Source organism: Aphelocoma coerulescens, chromosome 2 (genome assembly GCF_041296385.1).
Source record: "Aphelocoma coerulescens isolate FSJ_1873_10779 chromosome 2, UR_Acoe_1.0, whole genome shotgun sequence".
NCBI lineage: Eukaryota > Metazoa > Chordata > Aves > Passeriformes > Corvidae > Aphelocoma > Aphelocoma coerulescens.
In genome coordinates this window covers 21,993,468-22,019,864 of record NC_091015.1, presented here as the reverse complement: position 1 = coordinate 22,019,864, position 26,397 = coordinate 21,993,468, and the positions used below count along the sequence as shown (strand labels likewise).

The window sequence follows — 26,397 nt, the reverse complement described above, 5'->3', positions numbered from 1 at the left end:
CCATTTAACTTTTGTGGTCACTATTGAATTTAAGAATAGCAACCTGTTGAGTTGTTTAAACCTCAGGAGGACAAAAACATCCAGATTTTTTAACTGATTTCTTGTGTAAGGGAACTAACACCAGTGTCAGAGATTCTCAGCTACTCCTGATTACCACAGTAGTAGACGCAAAGACACATGAAAGTAATGTGATAGTTTATCCTTTTCCAGAACTAGCAGCTCAGTTATGGTGCATAAAACTATCTGTGCATTAGAAAGTTCTAATCAAGTTATGCAAAGTTTTTGCAGATGGTGAATTCATCGCCAGCAGAAAAAAACTGCCATGCAAATATTTCAGGTATAGCTCCACCAGGTTTAAAAATCCTCCCAAATACAAGTAGTTACTTTGACAGTTGACTATTTCATAATATCAGCATCAGTATTTATTCAATCTTGCATTTTCCAAGACATTTTTGCTTCAGCCTGCCTCTATCAAGATGCACATTTATCAGGTTGATTCACATTCAGACTGTGTCCAACAACAGACCTGAACTGGGACCTCATTCATTCCTCTGAATTTCTACTGCTTCTGAAGTATGTAAAGTATATAACTATATGGCACATAAATCATTAGTGCAATGCAGTACTTCCACACTCCACCTTCCAACACCTCCCGAGTTTCAGTTCTTGTCCCCTTCCTCGGCTGGCACATGTTCAGAGTCGGCTCAGTGCGGGCAGCTCTGCTCCCCAGGGTTCCTCCAGCAAACTGCTCTCTTGCTACTCCATCAGAAATAACTTCTCCCATGTATCTGTGCCACACTATCCCAGCTGGCAGAATTCTTGCTAATTGGCTCTTCTTACCACTTTCAGTTTACTTGTTTCAATTGCTTACTAGTACCAAGTATCATCCTTATGTCATGCTTAAAAATATTATAATGGCTTGTCTTCGTTGTTATTTAAGGAGCAATCTTTTTTTTTTTTAAAAGGGGACAGTCTGGACAATCTGGTGGATATTTTTTTTCCATTTATGGAGCACTCCTTGTACTTAGCCAAAATTATTCTATTTAGAAGTCGGCCTGCAGAACTTCATTTTATGCATGAAGGTGATTTAGTTACTAAATATCTCCATAATCTTTAAAATGATGGAGTCCTCCATTACCTTCAGAAGCCTCAGCTTATGGTGGTTTTCACTCTGCCTGTACTCTCAGACAAAGCTGCAGACTGGCTGCACACTCACAGCTCTCTGGCCATGAACTAATTTCTGGAGATCAAGATATCTGCAGACGTTAAATTCTCTACTATTCCAATGCAGACGTACATGGGGTGGACTCTGTTTCAAGGTTTTATCTGCTCTGTCCTCAGCCAATACTGAAACATCCACAGTAGCATGACTTGATGGCCAGGTTAGTCCGCATTTATAAATACATCACTTCCCCCTAAGCAGCACCAAACCTTAAATTCCACCTTCCTTGCGCTGGGTGGCATTCACTACCCACCAACCTCTGCATAAGGCTTGACTTCAATAGCATTGCCTTTTTCTTCTTACGGTACCTGTGGCCTATCTGACCCTGTAGCACACAACCAGCACTTGACTGTGCTTTTCCACTTATTGCAAATATTTTGAGCCTGGCAGAGAAAGCACTACACAAAGGGGAATGGAGAACAAGCACAACGGGTAGCAGCAACAAACAAAGCAGCAGCTTGGACCAGAAGGCAACGATACAGGCAGAAAACAGGGGAATTTGAGAAATCCTCTTATCTGTGGGGGACTGGGAGAGGAAGGAGCCAACTCCTTCCCACAAGACCCATCTGCCAGGCAGATGTCTGATCAAAGGGAGGTGGTCTTCCAGGAGCCAAACACAAGTGACTAGGAAAATGGTTTATTTTTGGCCACAAGCTTGAAATGGTGAAAGCTCAGCCCTGTGCTGAAGCCAGTACAGTGCTTTAGCTATGAATCAATCGAACAGGGTGCTGGGAAAGAATGGGCTCTTCGTCCACACAGCAATTTAACTGCACTGTATTTTTAACTGCAAGAAGCTCCAGGAATTACTTTGTATCAAAAGGCTCCTGAACATCATGTTAATATTAATTATTCATTTCTTAACCTCCCAAGAACACTTTCATCTCTAATAGCCAATTTTCAGTCTCTCTTATTGGAAATATTCTCCTGTTTTCCTAAATAAAATAGTCTATTGCAAAAGTATAAAAAACATTATTTTTGCTACTGAGTCCAGTGAAATCAGGATTTCAAGCAATGCATTTATAGAAGACTGATTTCATATGTTATTTAAAATATGATAACCCATCACAATATTTTCTTTATCACATGTAAGTGAGCAAGAGAGAAGAAAAGCTATTTTCAGAGACTTCTAAGATACATTTCGTTACTTTTATCACATACCTCTGTCTTCTGTAGTTTCTTTCCATATAAACAGAAGAGAAAGGAAAAAGAATGAGGTTTTAGTATGCAGGTACACATGGTCAGTAAGACCAAACAAATGTAAAAAGAAAAGCACTTTATACAGAATGAAACTTTTGCTCAAAATATTTCTGCAAAATCACTTCTGAAATAAGCATATTTGCAAATGTAATAAATCAGAATAAACAAGAAAAATATATTCCTGTTGATGGCTACAGTCAGTGCTGAGTGTAAGGTGCAGTTCATGATGGGTTTAAGCCTATTCACTGTGAAGCTGCTAGTGAAAGGTGCACTTTTGTCCTGAACCTCCAAAAACTAATCCCACTGGCTAGACAGGATCTCAAAATGAGCCCTTAACTTTTAAGAGTTTTACTCTAAATAAAAGTCCAGATTTTCCGATACTGCCAGAAGCTGAGGGTGATATACCAAGACAGCATAACCTACTTTTCTGCTACCCTAATCTTCATGGTTTTTTCCAAATGCTTCCTTCCTTACATATTTCTGAGCTGCCCTCAGCCTACCTCAGTCTAGCAAACCAGCAGGGGCTGGGCCACTTTGTTATGCCAAACCACTGGGGCTGTGCCCCAACCATGGCATTGCCTGCAGCTGAGCCTGCCCTGCCCTCCAAGCCCACCAAGGACCTAGGGACAAGCGACTTCAAGAGACAGTCTCACCCAAATACAGATGATAAAGTCAGTATCTTGAATCATTTTTACTACAAGCAAAAAACATAAATCCCTCTGTTTTTATAAGAAATTCACAAAAGAAATAAAACAGAAAAGACCACCCAGACCAATATAATCAATTTTGCCTCTCAGTGAGCACTGACAGCTCTACATCAGGAGAGGACTTGAGCCTTATTTACAAATTGCAGATCTTGGCTACCAAAAAAAGGTGCCTGAATTAATTTCAGGTTAAGCCAACTAAATATAATCATCTATTTAAGCAAGCCTATGGTTAAATGCTTTGCTGACTGACTGAAGGCTAATCTTGCTACATTTACTTCATCATGATGAAACATTTATAATTTAATCAGATCATATTCTTGTATTTCCTCTATCACATACAGTAAAATCATAATCTGATCGTCTAAAACAAATTACTAAATGAGAAATAAAATTCAAAATAAAGTTCAAGCTCTCTAAAACCACATACAAATGTAAGAATTGCTTGAAAAATGTTAGCACAATAAAAATGTTACTGTATAAATATTGTTGAATTTGGATGGTTTCGATGTTTTGAATTGTTCTTTTCATAACATAATCAACTATCAGATGAAATACGCATATTTTTAAACTGTATTAAGAACAGAATTTACTTACTTGTAACCCCAGCCAGTTATTCCTAAAACGAGAGCCAACACTATAATGGTGCCAGCAATAGCCCCTATTATTATATTTGTGCTAACCACACCTGGAAACACAAGAGGAAAAATATACATGGTTTTAGGAGAAAAATACACAAAACCAGTAAATGCACCATTTTCAACAACCAGCTTGAACAACTTTCACTAGGCTGATTAATTATAACCAGTGATACATGCTTCAAGCATAGCAAGGACATAAAAAGATCACTTGTAAATCAAGCTTTGACCTCTGTTTTCCTTAACTGAATGCTTGTTACATGGGAAACTTGTGCCAGGTATACCAATACAATATCATCAATATTAAACTGCTGTAGATTGCATCCTTACAACCTGCCCTAGCAAATACATGCATACTCTGGAATAGAAGCGACTACTTGTTTGGTTTTGCTCAAATCCCTTCCACAGCTGAATAAATTAATCAAAGGAGACGTTCTGGAAGATGTCCCCCCACAAGGATTTCTAATGACAAACATTTACAAGCTCATTTTTCCACAATATATCTTCCTTTTGTATGCAAGACTAAGCTGAATAAAAACTTCCACTCAAAAAATGTAAAAGTCAAGCATTACCTTTCTATCTAGATATGGAATGTCCCAGTAACTTTTTGCTTGTCCAAATCTATCAGTATGTCTAGTAAGACCACTCAGATGATCAGGACAAGCCAGGTAGAACTGGACCCACTGATACCAGTTCCCAAAGAGGCCTCATTTGCAGACACTGAGTGTTTCTGCTGTGGAAGGAAGAGAGGGGAACAAGGCTCCTGATGCTGCAGCATGTTGTGTACTAACTGAAAGAGTAGGAGACCTAGTTTTGCTTAATGAACTTTCCTCAAATCCAAGCTTTTTCAGTTGTTGGTAAAAATTATAACAACATACCTTTATTCATGGCATCTTTATCAAAAAATAGATCGTCTTTGATGTGAGAACTGCAGTCATCTCCTCCCCAGAATCGGTCACAGACACACTTTATTTCATTGCTACAAACCTGCAGTCAAAAGTGTAGCTCAGAAAAAAATCAGATTATTAATCCATTCCCGTAATTAATACCTCAAGTATAGGTACACTGATAAAGCCCTGATTTTGACTGCTGACAAAACTGCACAAAATAATTCTTTAACACATAGTAATTTTTAGTTTATATATTAGATATAAATGCATTAGGTGTGCTATTATATTTTATATAAATAGATGTAATGTTAATTCAGTTCATATTTTAATGTAATCTATATTTAACAGAACCATTTATAACTGCTTTGGGAGGCTGACCTTAATGACTTTTATTTTGAAATATGATGAAGTGCATGATTTCAGATAAATAAAGAAGTTTTAATGCAGTGTACAAGACAAAAGACATTATGAGAGAACAATTCTTTCGATCTCAGCTCAGTCATAGGGCCCTGGACATTGTATCAAACTGTGTGAGGGACAAGGGGACTTGCCAGGGCCACAGCAAAGCCACAGACTGCACACCAAAGAGAGAAACTGCCACTAGCCAATAACCAGCTCACTGCCCTCTTTTCCAGAGTAAAGGAAATCTCAGCCCACAAAATCCAACATCATCAACAACTTTATGAATCTTCTTGGCTATTTATGCAATAAAGAGGGAATTAAAATGAACAGGTCTCTGGAAGAACAGAGACCCAAGTTTCTCAGTTCATAAAGCCTTTGTATTTATTCTCCAGCACATTGCCTGAGGAAATATCAATCAAGTTAGCAAAAGTGATAGCAAAAACATTGATTGATAAAACTTCTGTAAAACTACTACATACTAACTGTGACTCATTGTTTAAGATGCCTTGACTAGAATGCATTATATTTACTTACGTGCCTCCTTCCCTTTTCCTTTTCAAAAACTTCCAGTTTTGTGACTCACAGAGTCACACTGCTGGCTTCCTGAAAGGTCCAGCTAGTAGACTGCACAACGCCAGGTACTCAGCAAAAACACTAAAAAGCATTAAAGAGCGCAAGAGCATAAGAACATACACCATGTCCTGAACAAATCTGGCTGTCTGTGGTGCCTGGGCAGGTGCTGAAGTTGAAGGCCTCGGCGGGGAGACAGCGATGGTCGAGGCACACCATGTCCGGCCCACACGGCGTCCCGTTCTCCACATAGCCCAGGTCCGTGTCCTCATCGAGCTTCACATGGCCACCACTGCAAACAACCAAGAGGACCTTGGGGAATTGTGCTGTCATTAGATGGGACTGCTTGAGAAACTGGGCTGCTGCCTTTATTTCTGTGTTACACAATGCCCAGGACCAGGCAAGACTAAGTATTGGCTTAGTGATCTCACTGGGCCTAACATGAAACAAACCAAAACAGTGTATCTACATCAAACAAATGTAATCATGAAAACAAAGACCATTTTTCCTGTGAAACAGCTAGAGTCAGATGAAACTTACGTTTACTTGTTTAGGACTTCATTTCATCTAACAGGTGTGTGAAGCTATGTAAACATACCACATCTATAATTAGAATTCAGCTAATATATAGCAATGAATTAGGCTGCCAGTTAACTTTGGAAGTGCAGGCATATTTCTAAGTATTTAGGGTCCATGAAGTACTTTGCAAATATTAAAGAATGTAAAATCACAGGGCCTGAGAAGAGCATTATGTCTCTACAGGCAAAATTGACTACTGCACAGAGGGGACTGCAAAACAGGTGCACTCCTCATAGGCAGTTAATTTTCTGAAGCTTAACAAAGGTTGAACTGAAATAATGGTTATGTGTTAATAGGAAAAAAAATTAATGGAAGCAGTTTTTCTCCACTTAGGAATGAGAAAGCTGCTTTTCTATGCAAGATGGATATTGATTGTTCTGTTTTCAGGATTTCCAATTACCTGCAATTGTAGACTTTTCCATAGTGCAAGACTGATGTTGTGATTTCACCATCAAGTTCTCCAAGTCTGGGCACACTGGATATATTTGAGCACAGAAGGTATCCACAAAGCACATCCCTGCATTGAAAGAATAAACAGATAGTCATAAAAAATAAAATGCAAGGAAAATGGACAATCAAAAATATGAGGTTTTCTTCATTTGCTTGGTAACCTATTTGTTATTCCTTGCTTTTCTTCCACTGACAATAACTCCCATAAATAATTCCGTTTCCCAAGAAAATTATTCTCCTTGGAAGTTAGATTGGGAAAGCTCTGTTTTTATAATGCATTAACAAAAATACCCTGAGTAATAACAAGCAGGGACCTGCCAAGAACAAACCACATCAAATTGATTTAATGATCTATTAAGATACAGTAACTGGTCCATAGAGGAGCAACAGTAGATACTGGTTTTGAATACACTCTCATAGGACACATACATAAGGGAACTACAGACACCAAGTTTAATTCAACTGCTAAAGGGACTTCACTATTCATGTGTGGAGACTTTTGCACTGACAGGACAGCAGGGTCTGACATTGCCCATATTACTGAATATTTTTTACTTATGAATTTGTAATGGAACAGAAGTAAGATTACCAAATCTGCATCTAAAAAAGTGGGAAAGGACATTCGTTCGCCTGTAGGCAGAACTAGAAATCAAATGTCATTGAAAATTTTTCGGAAAAATCCGAAAAACCAGTTTGATAAGGACTGGTGAAAGGTTCAGAAATAGGCAGAAATAATCAACTGCATATCTACAGAAATGAAAAAATGGTTTAGGCAGCAATTTGCAGGAATATACAAAATTACAATATCATGAAAAGTGAACCCAACTTAGCAATGAAATGGCACAGCACAAAACGTGAACACCACACCAAGATGTGAAACCAAAGGCTGCTCTCCTCTACCCTGCTAAGCCTCACTGAGAGTACTAGGACCACTTTTGGTCCAAGCTCTCCCAAGCTCAGATGGCGCTCTCTTGTCAGAGATCATCTCTTCTCAACACCCCCCGCTCCTTCCAGGATTTCTTGCACAAAGGTCTGCAGAGGAAGGCCAGAAGTCTGATCCATAGAAAGGCTTTTTGAGCCTCTTCATGCCAGCTAAAGAACCGGATCAGGGTAAGAAACCTCATACTAGCAGCTTTCTAAATGGATCAACTTACTGTTTATTGCACTGTATCCAAGAGTCCTTGTCTCTTCCGCAGTTTCCTTTCTCAGTCCCCTCAATATTCAGCTTCTCATAGCAGTACCTGTCAGCAGCCGTCACTTCTAGAAACAGAAACAAATCTCTTCTAAGATGATGATGACTTTGAAAAGCCATGTCAGGAGAAATGGAGATACACCATCAAAGCAAGCTCAGCTTTCCAATTTGTGAACTGAAGCATCACGATCTGTAGGTGGTCCATGAAACTCTGCACAGTGCTCTTCTCAGCTAAAAGCTTTATGAGGACACCACAGGACTGTTTTAAAATTTTGTTCAGATTGATGAGGGTTTATTGGTCAAAAATGTCCAGAAGCCACTGAAATAAACTAATGAACATGAGTATAGGCTCCCTAGGTGTTTACTAATGAGAACTAAGGTTTAAGACTTCAGAACAAACACCAGTAAGTTAACCAACACTAGAGAAAGAGCTGGAAAAGAGGATGGAAAGACAAAATGATGGGGAAGAAGGGAAGAGACATACAGTTCTAGATGTTTTCAATGGTTCTCAGTATGTGTCTTCCATAATTTTTCTTAGCTAAGATAGCCTTTCAAGCCACATGTATTACAACCAACTTAGAAACAGTAACATTCACTTACTTTCACCCCAGATATATTTACATTGCCGGTCCCTGGTTTTACATCTTCCTCCAAAGCAAATACCCTGGAAAGAAAGAAAAAATGCAGGAAATATTTCAAATAACTTTATTTTCCAAAATACATATTTCTTTAATATAAAGATTTGTCACACACTTTATATTGAGGCAACTAATATGTAATTCTGTCTTCTTTTCATTCAAAATATGACTAGCACCCAAAACTCATGAATGTTAGCAGAACTGTCCCAGGTGACTTCCAAAGATCTTAAAATAAAATCTATAAAAAACAATTTATAACAGCAGAAAGAATGTAAAACAAACTGAAGTCCTAATTACCTGTCTGTTATCACATGAATATCCATCCATTTTATGGATATTAGGAGAACACTATAGAAAGAGAAAATAAGTAATAGATCAGACATGCATGAAAACAAAGTATACAACAAAATTCATATGAAAAATTATTTCAGTATCATGCTGGTTTTTTTCAGCATCAATAGATTTAACACAATTTTTATACACCTTACTATACAAAACAGTAACATTCATAGTAATTTCAAGACTACAGGTGGGGTTTTTTGTCTCATGGATAGAAGACACAAAAATCACCTGGCTGGAATTTCCTGTGCAGTTCTCTGCAATATCACAATCATTCACTGCTTCTCGACACAAAACTCCTTTAGGTTCAAACTGGAAAAAAAAGCACAGAAAATTAGTGTCTTGGTATCTCCATATCTTGCCTTCAATGTAATGCCTCCTTACAGTTTTATCTAAAATAAAAAATGGGAAACATTCATGTGCTGACTGAAGTGGGAAGACTTTCCTTTCTGTGGTGTGTATGCTGCACCACTCAAGCCATTTGCTGGTGCAAGTGGTACCACTCTCTGAGGCACCCCCTCCCAAGGGCATCAATTGTGGGGTCGAGCAGGAGAAGTCTGTCCTGGGACACAGGACCCCTGGGGGTGTCCAAACCAATACTGCAGTAGCTGGCAGCATCATCCTACCAGGATTTTTTAGGACTATTTTACTCTTCTTTACAAAATAGGAGTGATCCCAATCTTCCCTCTAGGAATGAAGAACATGCAGAGCTCTATGTATAAACACTTTGGTTATTTTAATCCCCCATTGTTGTTGCAGAACAGGAACTATTAATAAATGTACTGAATTCTGTACAGTTTGACACCATTTTCTAAGGGACTGGATATTTAACAACGAAAAGTGTACCAGCGACCTAATACAGACATTTTTGCTAAAGATTTATGTGCTATGTCTCAAGACCTGGAAAAGCAGGAAGACATCTCATTTGAGGCAATTGTTAGTGTTTCTGGTCATGGACATACTACAGACTCCTTATTTTCCCACAAATTTTTCTGAAGACTGTGATACCCAGTGCATTTTGCAGCCCTGTGATTTTTTTTCTTTTTGGATCTGCATGCACATACATTTTTCAGGGGACAACTGCTAACTTCCACAGTTGGTGTGAACAGGCACACATCAGTGGAAGAGCTAGACTATGGTACTTTCTCAGCCTTCAGCTTCTTTTTTCTACCAGTCTCTTGAAAAATGCAGACAGACATGAACATTTTCAGAGACATTACAGGTTGCTAGGATGTATATTCACCATGCATTACTTGCAATCCCTCCTTCACTCCTGCTTTCAGGCAGGGTATTGCAAGGGAAGGTAACCTCAAGTTTGGGAACTGTTATATACAGTCTTTTGAGTTGTCCTGATTAACACCTCCTAGGGATACACGTTCTGTAAAACTCTACTTTTCTGCCCATTCACTCACCCTTGTCACTCTGTAAGTAGATAAACCCTTTTATCATTTGCAAAAACATAAGATAGGTATACAAAAGCTTAGTTTAGTTCTGATAGTCTTTAATATGGTGCCTATGTGACTTGGATTCTTGAACAAAATTCACCCACACCGGCAATCTGCTAATTTTTTTATTACATTAAAAAAAGGAATGTGCTTAGGGAAATGTGATCTGTTCCAGCATAATCTGTGCTTTTTCTTTTTTTAACATTAGGATGAGTACAAAGTTAAGAATGTGGTCCACAGTTATTATTAATGATCCTCCTAAGGAAATGAAACCCGTAAATGGGCACAAAGATAAAAATATCCCACATAGCACACCACAGTTTTAATTACATTAATACTAATTATCCTAATTACTAAATGAGCACAAACAACTCATAAATATGACTTCAATTTGAAGTCATATTTAGCAGGGCTCCCTTACAGCCACAATCTGGTTAAACCTCTTTTTACTATTTACTGATGTATCAGGAAGAATACCTTACAGTTTACATAGCACTTGATTCCCTTTACTCAATGGGAGTCAGTCCAAATATAAGGAGACACATGCAGACCAAACTGAAACTGAAGTCAGGTGATTCTTAGATGAACCCCTCTGAGTAATTCTGCTGGCTGAGCTTTTGGGTTTTTACTATATCCTTCTCTCAGACACTCTGTGGTATGATTTTCCCACTCAGTCTCATGGGGCAAATCCAGAGCAACACGTACGGCCTTGCAGTGGCATATGGATAAGGATGTGCATGTTCACAGAATGACAGGACTTCAGAATGGTTGGGTTTGGGAGGGACCTTAAAGACCATCTAGCTCCAACACCACTGCCATGGGCAGGAATACCTTCCACTGGACCGGGTTACTCAAAGCCCTATCCAATCTGGCCTTGAACACTTCCAGGGGTGGGGCATCAACAGCTTCTCTGGGCAACCTGTTCCAGTGCCTCACTGCTCTCAGAGTGAAAAAAGAAGGACATCTAATGAAACCTTTATGGTTAATTTATCCTTTAAACAAGGACGTCTAATGAGATCTCATAGAACTTCAACCTGATTCCAACCTATCTGAAACTGGAAGGCTTTAATTTACCTCTGCATTTGATGACAGTCCCTGCCCCAAAAAGTCAAGCCTAAACGATAGAGTCTAGCCCCAGAAAAATCAGAATTCAGCCAGTTTTAAAAGGTAAGCTTTCAGAAGAATAATCACAAGGTCTGCAAGGGAAAACACATGTGCTGTAGGGCCTGCAGCCACCTGGATGCATTCCCAGCAGGATGCTGCAGTGAAGGTCACTGCCCTTACCCGGCACTTCCGACAGCAGAGCCCATTGCTGCACTGGGAGCCCGCGGTCAGGGTGCAGGTATTGCAGCACTCTCCTCCTTCACTGGCACACTCCTGAGGAACACACACAAAGAACAGAATACATGCGAAAAGCACATGAACCCCAAGCTCTTATTACTTCTCATCTCAGCAGACTACCTGAGTGGATTTTTATTCAGGCTTTTAGGCACCTGGAGGCAGAAAAAGGCATGCACTTGTGGGGCATGAAACTGCTGCTTCCTGTGCAAGATAGAAAATAATTTTTCTAACTTCATATTGTCACTAAATACTAACATTTTAGCACTGATCAGTGTTTCCATCTAGAAAAATGCTTTCTTTAATGTCTTTGAAGGTATGATTCTGCACAGACAGCTATTACTATGAAACCTTGGGCACACGACCTTCACCCCGCTTTGTCTTCCTCCACTTATTGTTAACAGCAGCAATGGGCAGCACCAATTCTTGGACAAATTTAGCTGCTAATTTAAAGTACATTGCACTTACCGCTATTGTCCCACAGTCACATTCTTCTCCATCTTCCACAAAGCCATTGCCACATTCTGGAGGATCCAGAAGCTGCATGGAAATTCAGAAATCAAAGGGCATGTCTCTCCTAAGGGAATCATTTTTACTCTGTGCAACATGGCTTTTAAGCTAGCACTCCAATGCATTAATTCAAAAACTGTACCCATGACTCAGGGAGACACTGAACACAACTGAAGCGTACAGAGAATGAACACTGCTGCAAATTAATTCAGCAATGCTGCCAAGTCACATTGTACCTTCTGTGCATAGGTGTCAGCTTTACAGTAAATTCAGTTCGTGCAGAAGTTACAATGAAAAACAAAAGGTGTGACAATAAAGGAAAAAAATTTAAAAGATATGACAATTTCATTATCTTCACAGTGGTTGCAATTGCTACTATTCTGGAGTTCAAGTGATGAGGCTGGAAGGTTAAAGACTGCACTGTAAGTTCAGAAGGAATAGCCATAAAAAGTTGTCCTTTTATGTGGCTCAGAAATGCTTGGGAAGGTGAGAGGATGAGTTTCTTCGTCAGTTTTTGTTGCAGTTGAATTTTTCTTTCCTTTTTCCTCTACCACAGTTGGGAACTTTCAGGAGTTTTCTATAAGTGTGTACCACAGGCAGATGTGTACAGGAAGTATTGCTGGTGAGGGTTCCTCCCTTACCTTCCAGCCTTCCCACTGAAACTGTAACTTAAAGTAAGAAAATCTGTATATCTGCATACTATAACCTCTTCTAAGGGACACTTACACTGTGTTCTTTCCAGTTTAATTTTTTCTGTCTTCCTAAAACTTTTAAAGATAGTTCTTCTAAAACAAAATAATTTTTTTTTCTTTGGACATGAACAAACATAATAGTAGCTTTTATTGCATAAATGAGCAGGCATTTAAGCATGTCACCAGACTAAAATTTTACAGATTATGCTCTGAGTTCTCCAATTAAACCAGGACCATTCCAAAAACCACTCTGCTCATCAGCCATCTGCACAAGTACATGGTTCATGGTGTAGAGCATTTCTCTCCAGCTGCTGCCTTTCTGTCAGGAGCCCACAGGATGAAGCATCACCCCACATGCTTCACTGTGCCACAAACCACAGCCTGGCACAGGCTGATGTGCTATTATTAGATCAATTGAAATGGAAATTCGACTGCTGCATGCAATACATATGTAGAATTTAACATTAAATGTATGCCATCTTTTAGAATTATTAAGGAGTTGTTAAAACTGCTTGTTTCCTACGTATTTTTCCAGACATCTTAACTTCTTCAATATCTCTCGGTGTGCTGTACAACAGAGACAAAGAGACTGCAGTAACAGAGCATTCTGCCTTAAAAGATTGGGCCAATTTGCTGCAGTACATAGAGACAGCTAAATACAAAATTGAAGAAAAAAAACAAACATTAAAAGCAAATTGGACAACCTTTCCTCAGTCATATCATCCATCCATTCATTTGAAAAGAGCATATGTTCAATCTGCTCCAGCAGCCATTGATGTAATTTTTGAGATTATAGCTGATCTAACAGTGGAGCACTGCCAAACACTGTACATTGTCACATCAGCTTTCCTTTATCTCATAATGCTTGAAAAGCGAAAGTTTGTGTCTCACCACCCTTGCTAGGAAAAACATGTCTTTGACAGCTTTGTTAATTAGACAGACATCCACTGACAAGACCTTTAAACCAACCCAAATCACAATACATAAAAGAGACTAAATCACCCTGGCTTCCACATCTAACTCACATTTCTGCATGCCATCAAAAAAAACTGTAAGTGCTGCCAAACAAAATTGAAAGCAGAGTAATTGAGGTTTTTTCCAAGTGACAGATGTGTAAATGAACATAACCACCAAAACAAAACCAAGACATATTACACTTTATAAAAATACACTCAGCAAATAAATAAATCTACCAGTATTTCTCTCCACCTTTAATGAGATGGAAAAGAGCAAACTTCTAAAACTTGGGTATATTTTAAGTAAGAAATCTTACATCTTATTAATGAACTACAGTGCTTTCTCTCCACTTTTAATAATATACTCTTTCATGAAAAGAGATCTTTAAGAGATAAGCAGGCTCAGCTCGATGTTTTCTCTTCCCTTATCTGACATTTATTGAAATTCTGTGGTTATCAAAAGATACACTTTTTCTCAGGTTCACCAGAAGGAACACGCATCACTCCTGAATTGACTTGCTTCTCCTTTACATCTGTGACCATCTCAGCTACCAGGTAAGTCTTTTTTCCACCTTGGACTGTCTTTGTGCCTTAACCTCTTTCCTTTGCTTGTTGAAAGGCAGCCATTAAATACAAGTTAACATTAATTATATATAGAAGAGAGTCAAGACCATTATCCTGTTTGCTTTACATTTTAACATATGCTTCAGTAAATGGAGCAGGAATATACCAAAACACTGCTGCAAATCCTCCACTGCAGACCTTGTATTTTGGCTGGAGTTTTTTGGCCTTGCTTTGCATTTATCTCCCTTAAATGTCTGATGGTAGGGCACTGTACCCACTGCAGAGGCTAAAAAAGCATCTTGGGACAGATCTGACATAAAAACAATTCCATTTCAGCTTCCAGAGATTAGTAAAAAACACTGATTCAGTGCAAATTAGAATTCAGGCTCTGCAAAAGTGTACCAAGACACTTAAAATCTCATCACATACATCCAGCTGTAATATATAATACAGTACAATAATAAAATATAATACAAAATTGTATTGTATTTACAATATTCAGAAAAAATTGCATGAGGGATGGTTCTTGATCAAAGGCTGTGGATAATCTATTTGGCAGGAAACCACTTTATTAAAATTTTATTTAAACATAATTTCTAAATTACTATGAACTAAGATAATCTACGTACACCCGTATGTTAACAGAATAGTTAGAAAGAACCAGAAATCTCAAAACTACAGGTATTGTTTCCAGTATTATAATTTTCATTTTTCTTGGTTTCATCTAAATTAGCAATAGAATAGAAATAATACTCAACATTAATGTAATGCTTACTTTGGTTGGTTTATTGAAAAGGCAGGCTCCACCTCCATTGTTTAAAAATTCATGATACTCTTCAATATCACACTCAGAGAACTTGCTTGGAAGATAGTACCTAACAGAATAAGGTAGCAGGATTACTTTCTCTGGAGCTTGTTACACTTCATATTTTCTTTTTTCAAAACAAGAGAACTCATTATACTTTAGAAAAAGAATGAAAACATGCTGTTCAGAATCAGAGTGACTATCTGTTTGTAAATCTATCTAGTTTGAAAATCCTTTCGGTAAATAACAAGGAAATTTCAACAATGACACAGAGTTCATGGAAAGTGAGAGGTCTAGAACATTTCACTAAGTTTTTACATGCCAAACACCATAAATCTGATTATAGTGTGTAGTTCTCACAAGCGTGACTTGTTCTACTAACAGGCCTGATCTCAGAAATTCATTTATTTCCTCCCATATAAACTGCAGGAGACAAAGACATCTCATAGTTTGTTTCTCTCTTAGAGGAAATGGTTCTCCTGACCCACAGAATTTTTATATAGTAGAGTTATATAATTTTAAACATGCTCCTAACAAATACCACCTAACATTTCAGCTTCCCTCTGTCGTGTGTACCACTCAGTAAATTTCAACTGAGTACAGAGTGCCCCTGAGGCACAGTGCCCCACCTAAACACAACATGATGCAGAGAATCTTTGCATGGATCCTTTCCACAGGGAAATAACTTTTCCCAAGGCAACTGCAATGATCTTTATATTCAGGTCCACAGTCACGAAAGTACTTACGCTTCAAGCAGATTTTGGAGTCTCAAGGGCTTTCCACTATCAGCTCACCACTGGATATAAAAATATTAGCCAAAGTGCTATCCTGCATTGCTGGGAGGGATAGCTTCCAAAACATAATTGGCCTTTTCCATCTGTAAGGCTCACGAATTAGGTCTAAACACTACAGAGGCTGTGGGTTTCACCAACATTCAACAATAAGCTAGCTAAATACAAGGCTTTTTCATGTACCCAATTACTTGAAAGGTTTAAACTTCAGATAAAGAATTTAAAGACCCTAACATGAGATTTTATAACTTTTATAAGAATCAAAAATGCTTCTCAGACTGGCTCTTTAACTTAGTTAAAATCAGAAAAATCCTACCAGGTACGTTTTCAGGTATACCAAGGTGAAAAGGGCACACTTTCAAAGAGGTTTGAATGACATATACCTCTTCGCTCAAAATTTTTCTGACCATAAAGCTATTGTGAAAATATGTGGATCCATTCGGAATGAACTAAAAACTGAGCCCCGTCTGTATCTAAAATTAGAATACAATGTAATTCATATCTAAAACTAGACTACAATGTAATTCATACACGCAATAAAAGACAGGCCTGTAATAAAAAGCATTAGGGTCTGAATACACTTTAGAAAGCATCAAATTTCATCCAGCAGCAAAAATTTGCTGATTCACCAGTCCTTATGTTAAAATCTCTCCAGTGACACTACACGTGAGTATGAACATACTCAGCATCCAACTGGGGGATAAAAAATGACAAGAGATTAATGAAAGATTCCAACAAAAACACTGAAATGAGAAACACCTCAGAAATTTGGTTATTGGATTTCAAGAATTAGGGTGTGTCATTGTTTGTTCCCACAACTCAATAGCAAACTTGCATGAGAAAAGAAGCTACACCTGCTTCTGCTTCTCTGCAATGACCTGGTTTGACTGTTGAGCTTTGTGCTTTCCAAATTAAATCAGCATTCACCAAAAATCCTCACGTATCCTTCTCATGAACTCACTTATTCTCACATTTCTTCAAAGGTGTCTCTGGATGGTATATAGCTAATACCTTACTTTCTGAAAAATAAGTCATCAAAAATATTCTGCTGAACCACAGAAGAGAAAGATTTTCACACCTTTCCTTTATGTTACTGTATGAAGAACAGTAGTGAAATGTCTTACCCCATATCTCCCATTATGCATCCAGACCATGTGTCCTCACACTTACACTCACCTGACAAAAAAAAGGATAAAATAAGAAGTTACATCTCGAGTCTTGTGAGTCCAAAATAATACACTTCTTATCATAAAAAGCACACTGCACTCAATTCCATTTCATATTTCAAGACAAGTTGGAAAGAATAATTTGTTGGTTTATTGCACACTTTAGTTTAAGTGTATCAGTGCTCCTTACCAAACTTTTTTAAAAACTCTACATGATTCTATGCAATCCTGAGCTTTGAAAATATGTCCTGTTTTTCTTTCCTTCTCTTAAAGTGAAGTTAGAGGAAACTGCAGTATTAGCCTTCAGCACTTGCAAATCATGAGTCAGCTTTCTCGTCTTCTCCTGTGTGATGATACTCATTTCTCAAATTTTCAGATTTAAAAAAAAAAATCATTTTAACTTTATGATTTTTTAGTTCTCTTCTTTGACTGTGCTAATGTTATTGGGAAAATCTTCCCTTGAAAAACCCCAAACATTAATTCAGAAAAAAAAAAAATGGAATGGTCAATGAACACAAGGTAGTACAGCAGGATCTATCAGCTTTTTCCTCTGCTCTCCCTCCCGCCCTCCTCTACCTGCCTCCCTTCCTCATGCAACTAACTCCCTTCTGCCCTGCCAGCTGGGATCACTTTGCTCTGGTCTCAATCCTCCACTTTCAAAGCTGTGTCTTGCTTCAACTTTTACCCTGCCCCTACATCAGTTAAAAAATACATGGCTGGAAAATGAATACTGAACATGTCTGTAGGATAGAGCATCCGTCCCACATTTCTGAATATTTTTAAAAATAGTATTACATAATCTACAAAAAACCCCTTTTAAATGCAGATGTATCTCTGCATTATATATCGTCCTTACAATGCCTGAAAACAAAATCCACCTAAGCCGAGTTCTAGTACTCAGTATAGTAATTTATCTTTTTTAAACGTAGGCCACATAAGCACACACGATCCAGTAAGTACGCACTCCAGTTCATTACTTAAATTGTTTCAAAACTGTATTTTAATCATATCAAGCTGGGACTTCATATAACATGGAAGCAGGAAGGAGAGGTGCTTGTTGCAGGCAGAGTGGTGGAGATTAAAGCATTCCAGGTAAACAGAGATAACCAAGTAGCTGAATACCAAGGTTATAGCAGAGAAATGGTAGCAGTAGGGTAGCAAGTACTGGAGATTCGGGTAATCTACAAGAGGAAATCAATCAAGAAAAACAGATATAAACTGTATTGTCAAAACTGTTCTGTATAACAGTACTGAGGGGGCCCCTCATTATCCCCAAGTCTAATAATGTATATATTCCACCCTTGTGTCGTAAGATGGCAGCCATTTGGTCTGTGGGTGGGACACCAGTCTGCCTGAAATGAATGAAAGTGACAGTGCTTTTATGGTCTATTTTGGATGAAATGGTGACACCAGTGCTGCCAGGAATTATGTGCACAGGGATATTAGAGCATTTAGATGGAGGAAAATAAATACGTCAGACCCTTCTCATTTTACTGCAAGAAATAAAAATATTTCAATATTGTGAGAAACAGAAGGGAAAAGTACATATCAGAAAGACACTGATAAGATTCTCCACCTTCTAAGATTTTTCTCTTGAGACAGAGTGAAAAACCAAATAAACTTACCACTTAGAAGTTTTCTTCTGTCTGAGAAAATGCCAATGTTTTGGGCCAAGGTCTGTGCCAGGGTAACTGCCATTAAGTCTGGCTTTCCAAACTGAAATAAACAAGCAAGGTACAAAAAGCAATCAGTAACACACAGGTATCTCAGACTCAAGTGAAGCTTTTCTCATATCAAGGCAAAAAAAAAAAAAAGGCATAATCAGGTAGACAGCATTAGAATTCTTACGTCAGGGTAGCTAGATGAAAACTAAACACTGGCTTATAGACAAACTAAGTAAGAGAAAGTCTGTTTCTTTCTTGGTATTGTGGCTGCAATTATGAATGACAGGATATTGCAGAATTTGCTGAAAAGTGTATTTGAACCTATATTGAATTTATTCACTCATCACTCTTCATTGAAGTGTCCATTCTATAGAGCTATATTAAGATTCTGCATTAGCAAAAAAAAAAGCAAAATATTTTGAGGAACATGTCTGCACTGATAAATTCCATGCAGATAAATTTCCACCACTTATTGCTTGTACCAGTATCCCCACCTACCTCATTCACACCTCCGCCTTTAAGCAAGGAGCAGATTCCACCAGTGTGGGCTACACCACTTCGACTGCTCTGAAATCGACTCCCCCTTTGACAAAAAGGAAAAGAAAAGGAAGTTTACCCTGCTCAGTCCATGAGTTTTGCACATGACTATTCCAGCACTCCCTTCTGATTTCCAAATGAGAAGATGGCATTTGCAAATGCTGGATGCCACCACTATGCTTCAAACTATGCAAAAACAAGTGGGAAAAACAGATAACCACTCACAAACCTCACATGACAAATTATCTACAGAAAAGTTATACCTTCTTCCCTCCTCCTTTTCAGACTACCTAAAACAAGAAGACGGGGACTATTTTGCCAAACCACCTGGATCTGCCCAGCCTTTTGTTTCTTGACATTCTACTGCAGTGAGTGCCCTCCGCTGGCACATGCTCCAGGCAGAGTGCAGGAGAGGCCACCGGGCTGCCAACGCACAGGACTAGTGAAACAACACGTGTCTAATCAGGCAGGGCTGATGTGGTAAAACTCAAGGGGAGATGCATTATCAGAAGATGCAGAGGTAGGTGGAAACTTCCTGGAACTACAGCCAATCTCATCCAAGGAACAGATGCACTCTGAGCCTAAATCTAATCACCTCTTTGGTGCTGACCACATCAGCATGATTGACTGCCAGTTACTGGAGACAAAATATACTCTGCTCCACCTGAGAGTACTGATCCATCCAGCAAATTTTTTTTTTCAAGTGAAAAAAACCCATCAAACATATAGTTGAGTGATACTTACTAAAACATCAAGAAGAATCAAAATGTGGGCTAACTGCTGAAGGTGGAAGCTCATTTGTAACCACTGTACCATCACACCAGCTACCCTCACCTTCCAACTTAGCTGTGTTTCACACACAGACACAATTTCAGAAATTACTATTTCTAAACAATCTATGAATGCAATACCACAAACACCATTGGTGGTGGTGCAATTAGCATTACAGTGGTATCCAGAGTCCCACCTACAGGCCAAGTCAGGCTCTCCTTTGCCCCAGTCAACCCACACATTCACAAGAACAAGACTTCCCCCCCAAAGGGGAAGTCACCAGAAATGTCACAAGAGAAGATACACAAAGGATATGAGAAAACCTGATTCCCATTTAAGAGATGAATATCTGAGACACAGAGAAACCAAAATCTGCAAGCATCACTTGCAGACCTTACTAGCTTTCTTCAAGGCAGAAATCAATAGCAGTAATTAAGCACGTGCAAAAATTCTGAGGGTGGATACTGGGCTTGGGTGTCCTGGAACCCTACTGAGGTCATGTGAAGTGAGATGCTTAGGTTAAATTTATTCTTACAGGCTCCTAAAACAGTCAGCAGAGAGAAAAAAGAACTCCAACAGATATCCATCTGGCATGTCTTGTGTGGATCAAAAATCTCAGCCATAAACCTCTCCTGTATTTCTGTAGATATATTTTATTATATCAATCTTATTTCCAAAACAATTGAGGTATTTAAAGAAAATAACATTCCTCTCAGTTTAGTATTCTTATAGCTCAAATGTCTTAGAAGAACAAAATGTTTTGAGGACCTGAAACACTTCAGTAATCCTGCAGCATGCAGGTCATTCAACAAAGTAAAGCAGGCCATAGTGCACTTAAGCAGAAAACCTCATTGGCTTCAAAACCAATGTTCTGCCTTTAAATAATCCACGATCTACTGCCAAAGAAGCCAACCTCCGAGGTGAAACCATGCATGACTCTTCAGATAGCTGTGCTTGTGGAGCAGGTGATTGCACAGAATAACAAAGGATTACAGCACATGCAGCTCAGGCTTGGTATGTTAGAACTAAAAGGAGAGTCAAACCTCTAGTTGCACTGGCAGGCAGTTTGTGCATTAATTTTTTCCCACCTCCCCATTCAAAACATTATTTTCTGAATTATTGTGGACTACACACACAACAGAAAGGAGATGCATCAGCCACTCGTGAGAAGCAACCCCCAAGGAAAGAAAAAACCCCAGTAATAAAACATCACACGAGGTTACGTACGAAAAAAGGTGAACTGCGTCACTTTTCTCTCTGATAAAATCCCTCCTATATTTCATAAACTCACGTAGAGTCACCAAGGGGTTTTCAGATATGGTGAACTTGTTATCAGTAGCCCAGGTTTCCATGGCAACCAATACTATCCTCGTGTTAAGTTGTTCTTTATATATCTAGTACATTAACAGAATGAACAAATATATTATGTCAAATAGAACAAAGATGAGGTTTACCCCTTTTCTGTAATAGCTTGCATTTTTACATAACTAAATATTTAGCTCATTCTTTTAGGTTTAGGTTCTCATAGGTGATTTTATCTCCCTTAAAACCAACAAACAAACATAAAAAAACCAGTAAAACCAAAATTTTAGGTTTAATTCTTCAATCAGTTCTCTTAGCCTTCAAAAAGATCCCTTGCACATCCTACACAGGCAGAGCTGCATAGAGGAAAGATGGGATTTTTGAAAAATAACTACATTCCAAATAGTTCAAAGATTTGAAATTAATGGGTCTTTTATAACATCCAGCTCACCCAATGACACACAGGGGCTCTCTTATGTGGAATAATGATCTTTAAAACCATATTTTTCACTGTTGTATACATCTACAGGAGTATTTCAACTCATGCTGGCTGAATCACAAAAAAAGGGCCATCCTTTCAATGCTGGGTTAACACTACACACAAAATACTTTCAAGCATGTTCTTATTCTAGTAATACTTTTCTTTTTCTATTAATACTTGGGGTGAGGTGCAAGAGCCAGCAGCTCATCTGATTTAGCACCATAAATATAATCCACATAGTCCACCTGCATGTCCCTATTCTAACTCATTTACTCAAGTGCACTTTTTCTGAAGAAATTTTAATGCATTAGAATTTCAGATTGTCTTTTGAGTTTGATGTTGTCAACACAGGGATCCTGTGCTAGAAATTGTCATATCTAAGGTGCTCTTTAAAACTCGGGCTCAATGGACCGATCCAGCAGGATACTTAAAATTTTAAAGCCACAAAAAAAAACCCTGTCTGATGCTTTAAGTTAGACAAAGGCTTTATAGGTGACTGACTGTGGTTCTAGTGAAAATTTGTGACCTTCATATACATTATTACTGTTATATCATGAGCTGACAGTTCCTGCATCTATCGTCAGGAGAATCTTATGCCTTATCTCACACACAAAAGAACATATAGTTGAGTGATACTTACTAAATCTGCCATGTTCACAACTGATTTAGCATAGCTGTTGGTATGGCCGACTGACAAGCGGTGCTTTTTACACTGTGAAACAAGCACAGACCAGTGACAGGTACAGATTTCAGAAAAACAGGGTCCATTTCCAAAACACCACAAAGTAAAAAACAACATCAACAACAAAACACCTGTGCAAGGTTTTGTTTCCTGTGCTGAATGCAATGTTAATAAACAATAGTGGAAAATTGTTCAGAAATGCACATTACTGATATACTTTACAACAGCTGCTGTAAGGATCTATGAATTCCTCTTTAGAAAGTACCCTAGGATCTTTACTGGAAAATGCTACAAGAACAGGAACACGTTGTTCTTCATTATCTTTATTTGAAAATTTTGAAATTAATCACAAATCCCAATGCAGAAATCAGCAATAAAAACTTCCATAGCTGAGACTCCTTTAGAGGTGTTATCCCAGAAGTGCCTGCATCCATGTTTTAATCTATCAGATCCATTTTTTTTTTTTTTCAATTTTCTCTCTTAAGCTGTTTTCTGGTTTTCTTCTTGTACAGTTTCACACTCCTAATAAAGCCACAGTAATTGGTTCAAATCACTTCAGCAATCAGACTCCAATGGCACCTTTACTGAAATTTGTAATGCAGTGCTATAAAAATGGCACTGAAGACAGCTGTCCAGGTACTCCTATTCGCAGAAAAAAACAGTTATGAATGAGCATCATGGGCATGAAAGACACAGGTATCTCAGAATAATTTAGGACAAAGTGCACAAGATTTTCAGAAATGTTTAACTGTCTCGTGCCCCATAATGCTTGATTTTGGAATGAAAGTTGTCCATATTTTCTGGAAATTAGGATCTCTTAGTGGGCACAAAGAAATTCCCCACAACTAGGGCATAGGAAAGGCATCCTTTCAAGCAGGAATGGGGCGGGGGATAAACCACCAAAACCAAGGAAGTTAAGCCCACAGCAAATGCTATTTCCTTCTCACAGGAGGAAATGATTTGGCTTCTTTGATCATGGACATTCACTAACACTTGCCTCAGAGAATAAACTCCTAACTGGACTGACTCTTGCAGTAGCTGTGATCAGACAAAATTAGGAAACATTGTCCTTGAAGAAAACCTGTCTCAATAGATAGGATCCCAAGGGAAAAGCTGTGGCTTCAGGTCTTTAGGATCAAACACAGTTACATTGATTTAGGCAATTTTCATCCAGTATTATTAGTTTTAATCCAAGAATGTATTGCTATGTTCACCAAACTGAGCTGGTGGAGGAGTACACTGTCTAAGGACAGAGGCACTCCTTGTACACCCTCATGTCTATTTTTGCCCATTCAGGTAGTGCCTGAAAGAAGTGCTGCATATTATAGAAGAATTAGACAAGATTCACAGAAATATTTTTATTTCAAAGCCATAAGGGACTATAAAATCATCTAATGTCACCAGTCAGATGGGCATTATCAGGCTGAACTTTATCCAGTTACTTCAAGAACAAATCATATTGTTTGTGTTTGAAGTTACCTTTGAACACTGCAAGTGATGAAGAATTCACCATTTCCTTTGATATTCCCTTCATTAGTTATTAATCATCTTCTGACATAAATCTGTGCCTTTTCCCACTTGAATGAGACTGGCTTTTCTACAATACACTCACTGTTATTATGTCTCTTTCTGCTATGTTAAAAATCCCACTGTATTCTCCCAGAGAAAGTATACAAGCTTAACAAAATAATTTTTGTTACATTGACTGGGATGTATCAAAAAATCTAGTCACTGTTGATCTCCACACGCTCAACAGCTGCTGCATAATTGAAATAACTGCACTATTGATTGCTGAGTGGCTGTAACTAAGACAAATGCTCAGGAAAGCCAGAAAGAAAATCATCAGCTTAAGTCACACTGACATTAGTTATTTTATGACTCTTCTTTCTGATACTCAGGCCTACTTGCATTCTTGGCGAAATTAACTTGCCAAAATTCAAAACCAACTTCATCAATGTTTAATGAGACCATAATCTCTTCTATTAAGGACATACTGAATTTATTCCAGCCTTATATTGTTCTTTATTGTTATGCTCTCTGGATAAATTAAGACAATTTGATGCTAATTGTAATTGTAAGATGTTGAAATGCATCAGTCTTACCATTAGATGATCATTTACAATCATCAACTCAATATATTTTGTTTCCTCTTCAACTTTACGTGGAATCTGACGAACCTATGGAGAGAATGTAACTCTAAGAGGGTCTAACAATACAGAGAGAGTGTAACTGGTAACAAACATCTGCACTTAGTGCCTTCCCCACTTTAATAAACAGTGAATGAAGTCTCTGTTTAGAATATTTATTTTGAAACAAAATAAAGTGAGACAAACTAGCTACTTGTCACTTTTGCAACATCAAAAAATATATGTGTTTTATTAATGGGAGTTTCTGATAAAACTATACTCAAAATGAGCAAAAATATTTTACCTACTTTCTCATTTGCAATGTAGCAGTTATTTTAAAATTTCTTAACTCTTCAGGTAGGCAATGTCCAAGAGAACCCATCAATGTTTAGCCTACATTAGATACCTCTTTTTGTATTAGCTGTATTGATATAGAGATCTCATGCCAAACCAGCAGGAGCAGCAGGACTCCATCTGGACAAATTAACTCAGCAGACATGAAGCAAACTTGATGGCATATTCCTTAAAAACAAGCATATTGGCACATACCTGCCTTTTCCTTCTTTTGTGTCTTGGCCTTACAACAAAATTCTGTGATGTAGTATTCATCTGCCAGAACTCTGAGCAGAAAACACAGACAAATACATTGAATATTTATAAAAATATAGCCAAGCAATTAGTGACCCTGATGAAACATGACAGTAGTATGGCATTCTTCAGATGCAGCAACAACTCATTTTTACAAGCTTCCAGCTACAAGGGAGGCAAGGCTACAGATGCTTCCCAGTAACAAGGCTCTTATAAAAAACTCTACTAGTGATAATCTGGGTCTGTTGAAACAGATGATCTGTGGGTGTCACGCTTCAGAAAGCAAAGCAGATGTTCTATGCCAAAACTTCACCAACACTGGGCATGAACTATTATTAGCATAGTGCTTCCATGGACTGAATCACATTTTCGGGAATTCAGCAGACATTCACAGAGCTCTTGCAATAGCTACCTAAATTAATAAGAAGAGCATGGAAGGCAGAATTAATGCTTTAAGACGATTATATTCACAAAGCAAAATATGTCAGAGTTGGGAGAAACCTTATGAGATTTTGGCAATGCTCACTTACCAATACAATAATCCTCCCTGCTAATCCCTCTGTGTCTTTAACTTCTTAAACCTCTAATCATAAGCAAGAAGCAGTTTATTCTTTTGCCAAATCCTTTTCACCAAATCTATTAGTAGCCACTCATGGAAAAGGACATATTATAAACTAAGCAGAAGACAACACCTGCTCTCATCCTTTCAAATGTCCAAGAAGTAATTTTCCATCTTTAATTTTAGATTCATAGTCCCTGCCTCTTTTTTCCCTATACAAAATAAACCTCTTTCCTTATCTTGTATAAATGTGTTTGCTATTCGCATAACCCCAAGAAGATCTTTCTTTGAGACATGCAAATTAAATGTTTGCAGTTGCTGAGGTTGTAATAATGTCTTACTCCTTTTACTGCTTTTCCTCTTTTGTGCTTTCTGCAGCTTTGGACATTCTTTCAGTTTCCAGGAACTGAAAATTTCTTTCAGTGTTCCAGAGAGATTTTACCAGTCCTGCAGAGAAGTAAATAGTCCTACAGGGTTTACAGAGCACTCCTATAGTGCGATAAGAGTTTATGGAGCTGTGTAAATTAAGGGACTTCCATATCTTTGTACACAACTTCTGGTTGTGTTACAAATTCCTCACAAGTTCAGTGTTTCTGGTG

The 26,397-nt window shown here is 38.1% G+C and overlaps 1 protein-coding gene across 7 annotated transcripts in view; it reads right to left on the bottom strand.

Moving 5' to 3' along the window:
* Positions 1–26,397, bottom strand: part of ADAM22 (ADAM metallopeptidase domain 22) — a 135,628-nt gene that overhangs the window by 26,578 nt on the left and 82,653 nt on the right. For 6 of the 7 annotated variants that reach the window (XM_069006760.1, XM_069006767.1, XM_069006761.1 and 3 more), the window contains exons 8-26: positions 25,201–25,271; positions 24,628–24,702; positions 22,484–22,555; positions 21,288–21,454; positions 19,251–19,335; positions 18,714–18,804; positions 17,047–17,098; positions 15,102–15,201; positions 12,073–12,144; positions 11,551–11,643; positions 9,053–9,133; positions 8,780–8,830; positions 8,445–8,508; positions 7,807–7,912; positions 6,603–6,719; positions 5,747–5,915; positions 4,640–4,748; positions 3,721–3,811; positions 2,381–2,398 (exon numbers count right to left, since the gene is read on the bottom strand). In XM_069006760.1, coding sequence (XP_068862861.1) covers positions 2,381–2,398; positions 3,721–3,811; positions 4,640–4,748; positions 5,747–5,915; positions 6,603–6,719; positions 7,807–7,912; positions 8,445–8,508; positions 8,780–8,830; positions 9,053–9,133; positions 11,551–11,643; positions 12,073–12,144; positions 15,102–15,201; positions 17,047–17,098; positions 18,714–18,804; positions 19,251–19,335; positions 21,288–21,454; positions 22,484–22,555; positions 24,628–24,702; positions 25,201–25,271 — 1,684 coding nt within the window. The remainder of the gene's footprint in view (positions 1–2,380; positions 2,399–3,720; positions 3,812–4,639; positions 4,749–5,746; positions 5,916–6,602; positions 6,720–7,806; positions 7,913–8,444; positions 8,509–8,779; positions 8,831–9,052; positions 9,134–11,550; positions 11,644–12,072; positions 12,145–15,101; positions 15,202–17,046; positions 17,099–18,713; positions 18,805–19,250; positions 19,336–21,287; positions 21,455–22,483; positions 22,556–24,627; positions 24,703–25,200; positions 25,272–26,397) is intronic. The other variant, XM_069006765.1, reaches the window with a different exon arrangement.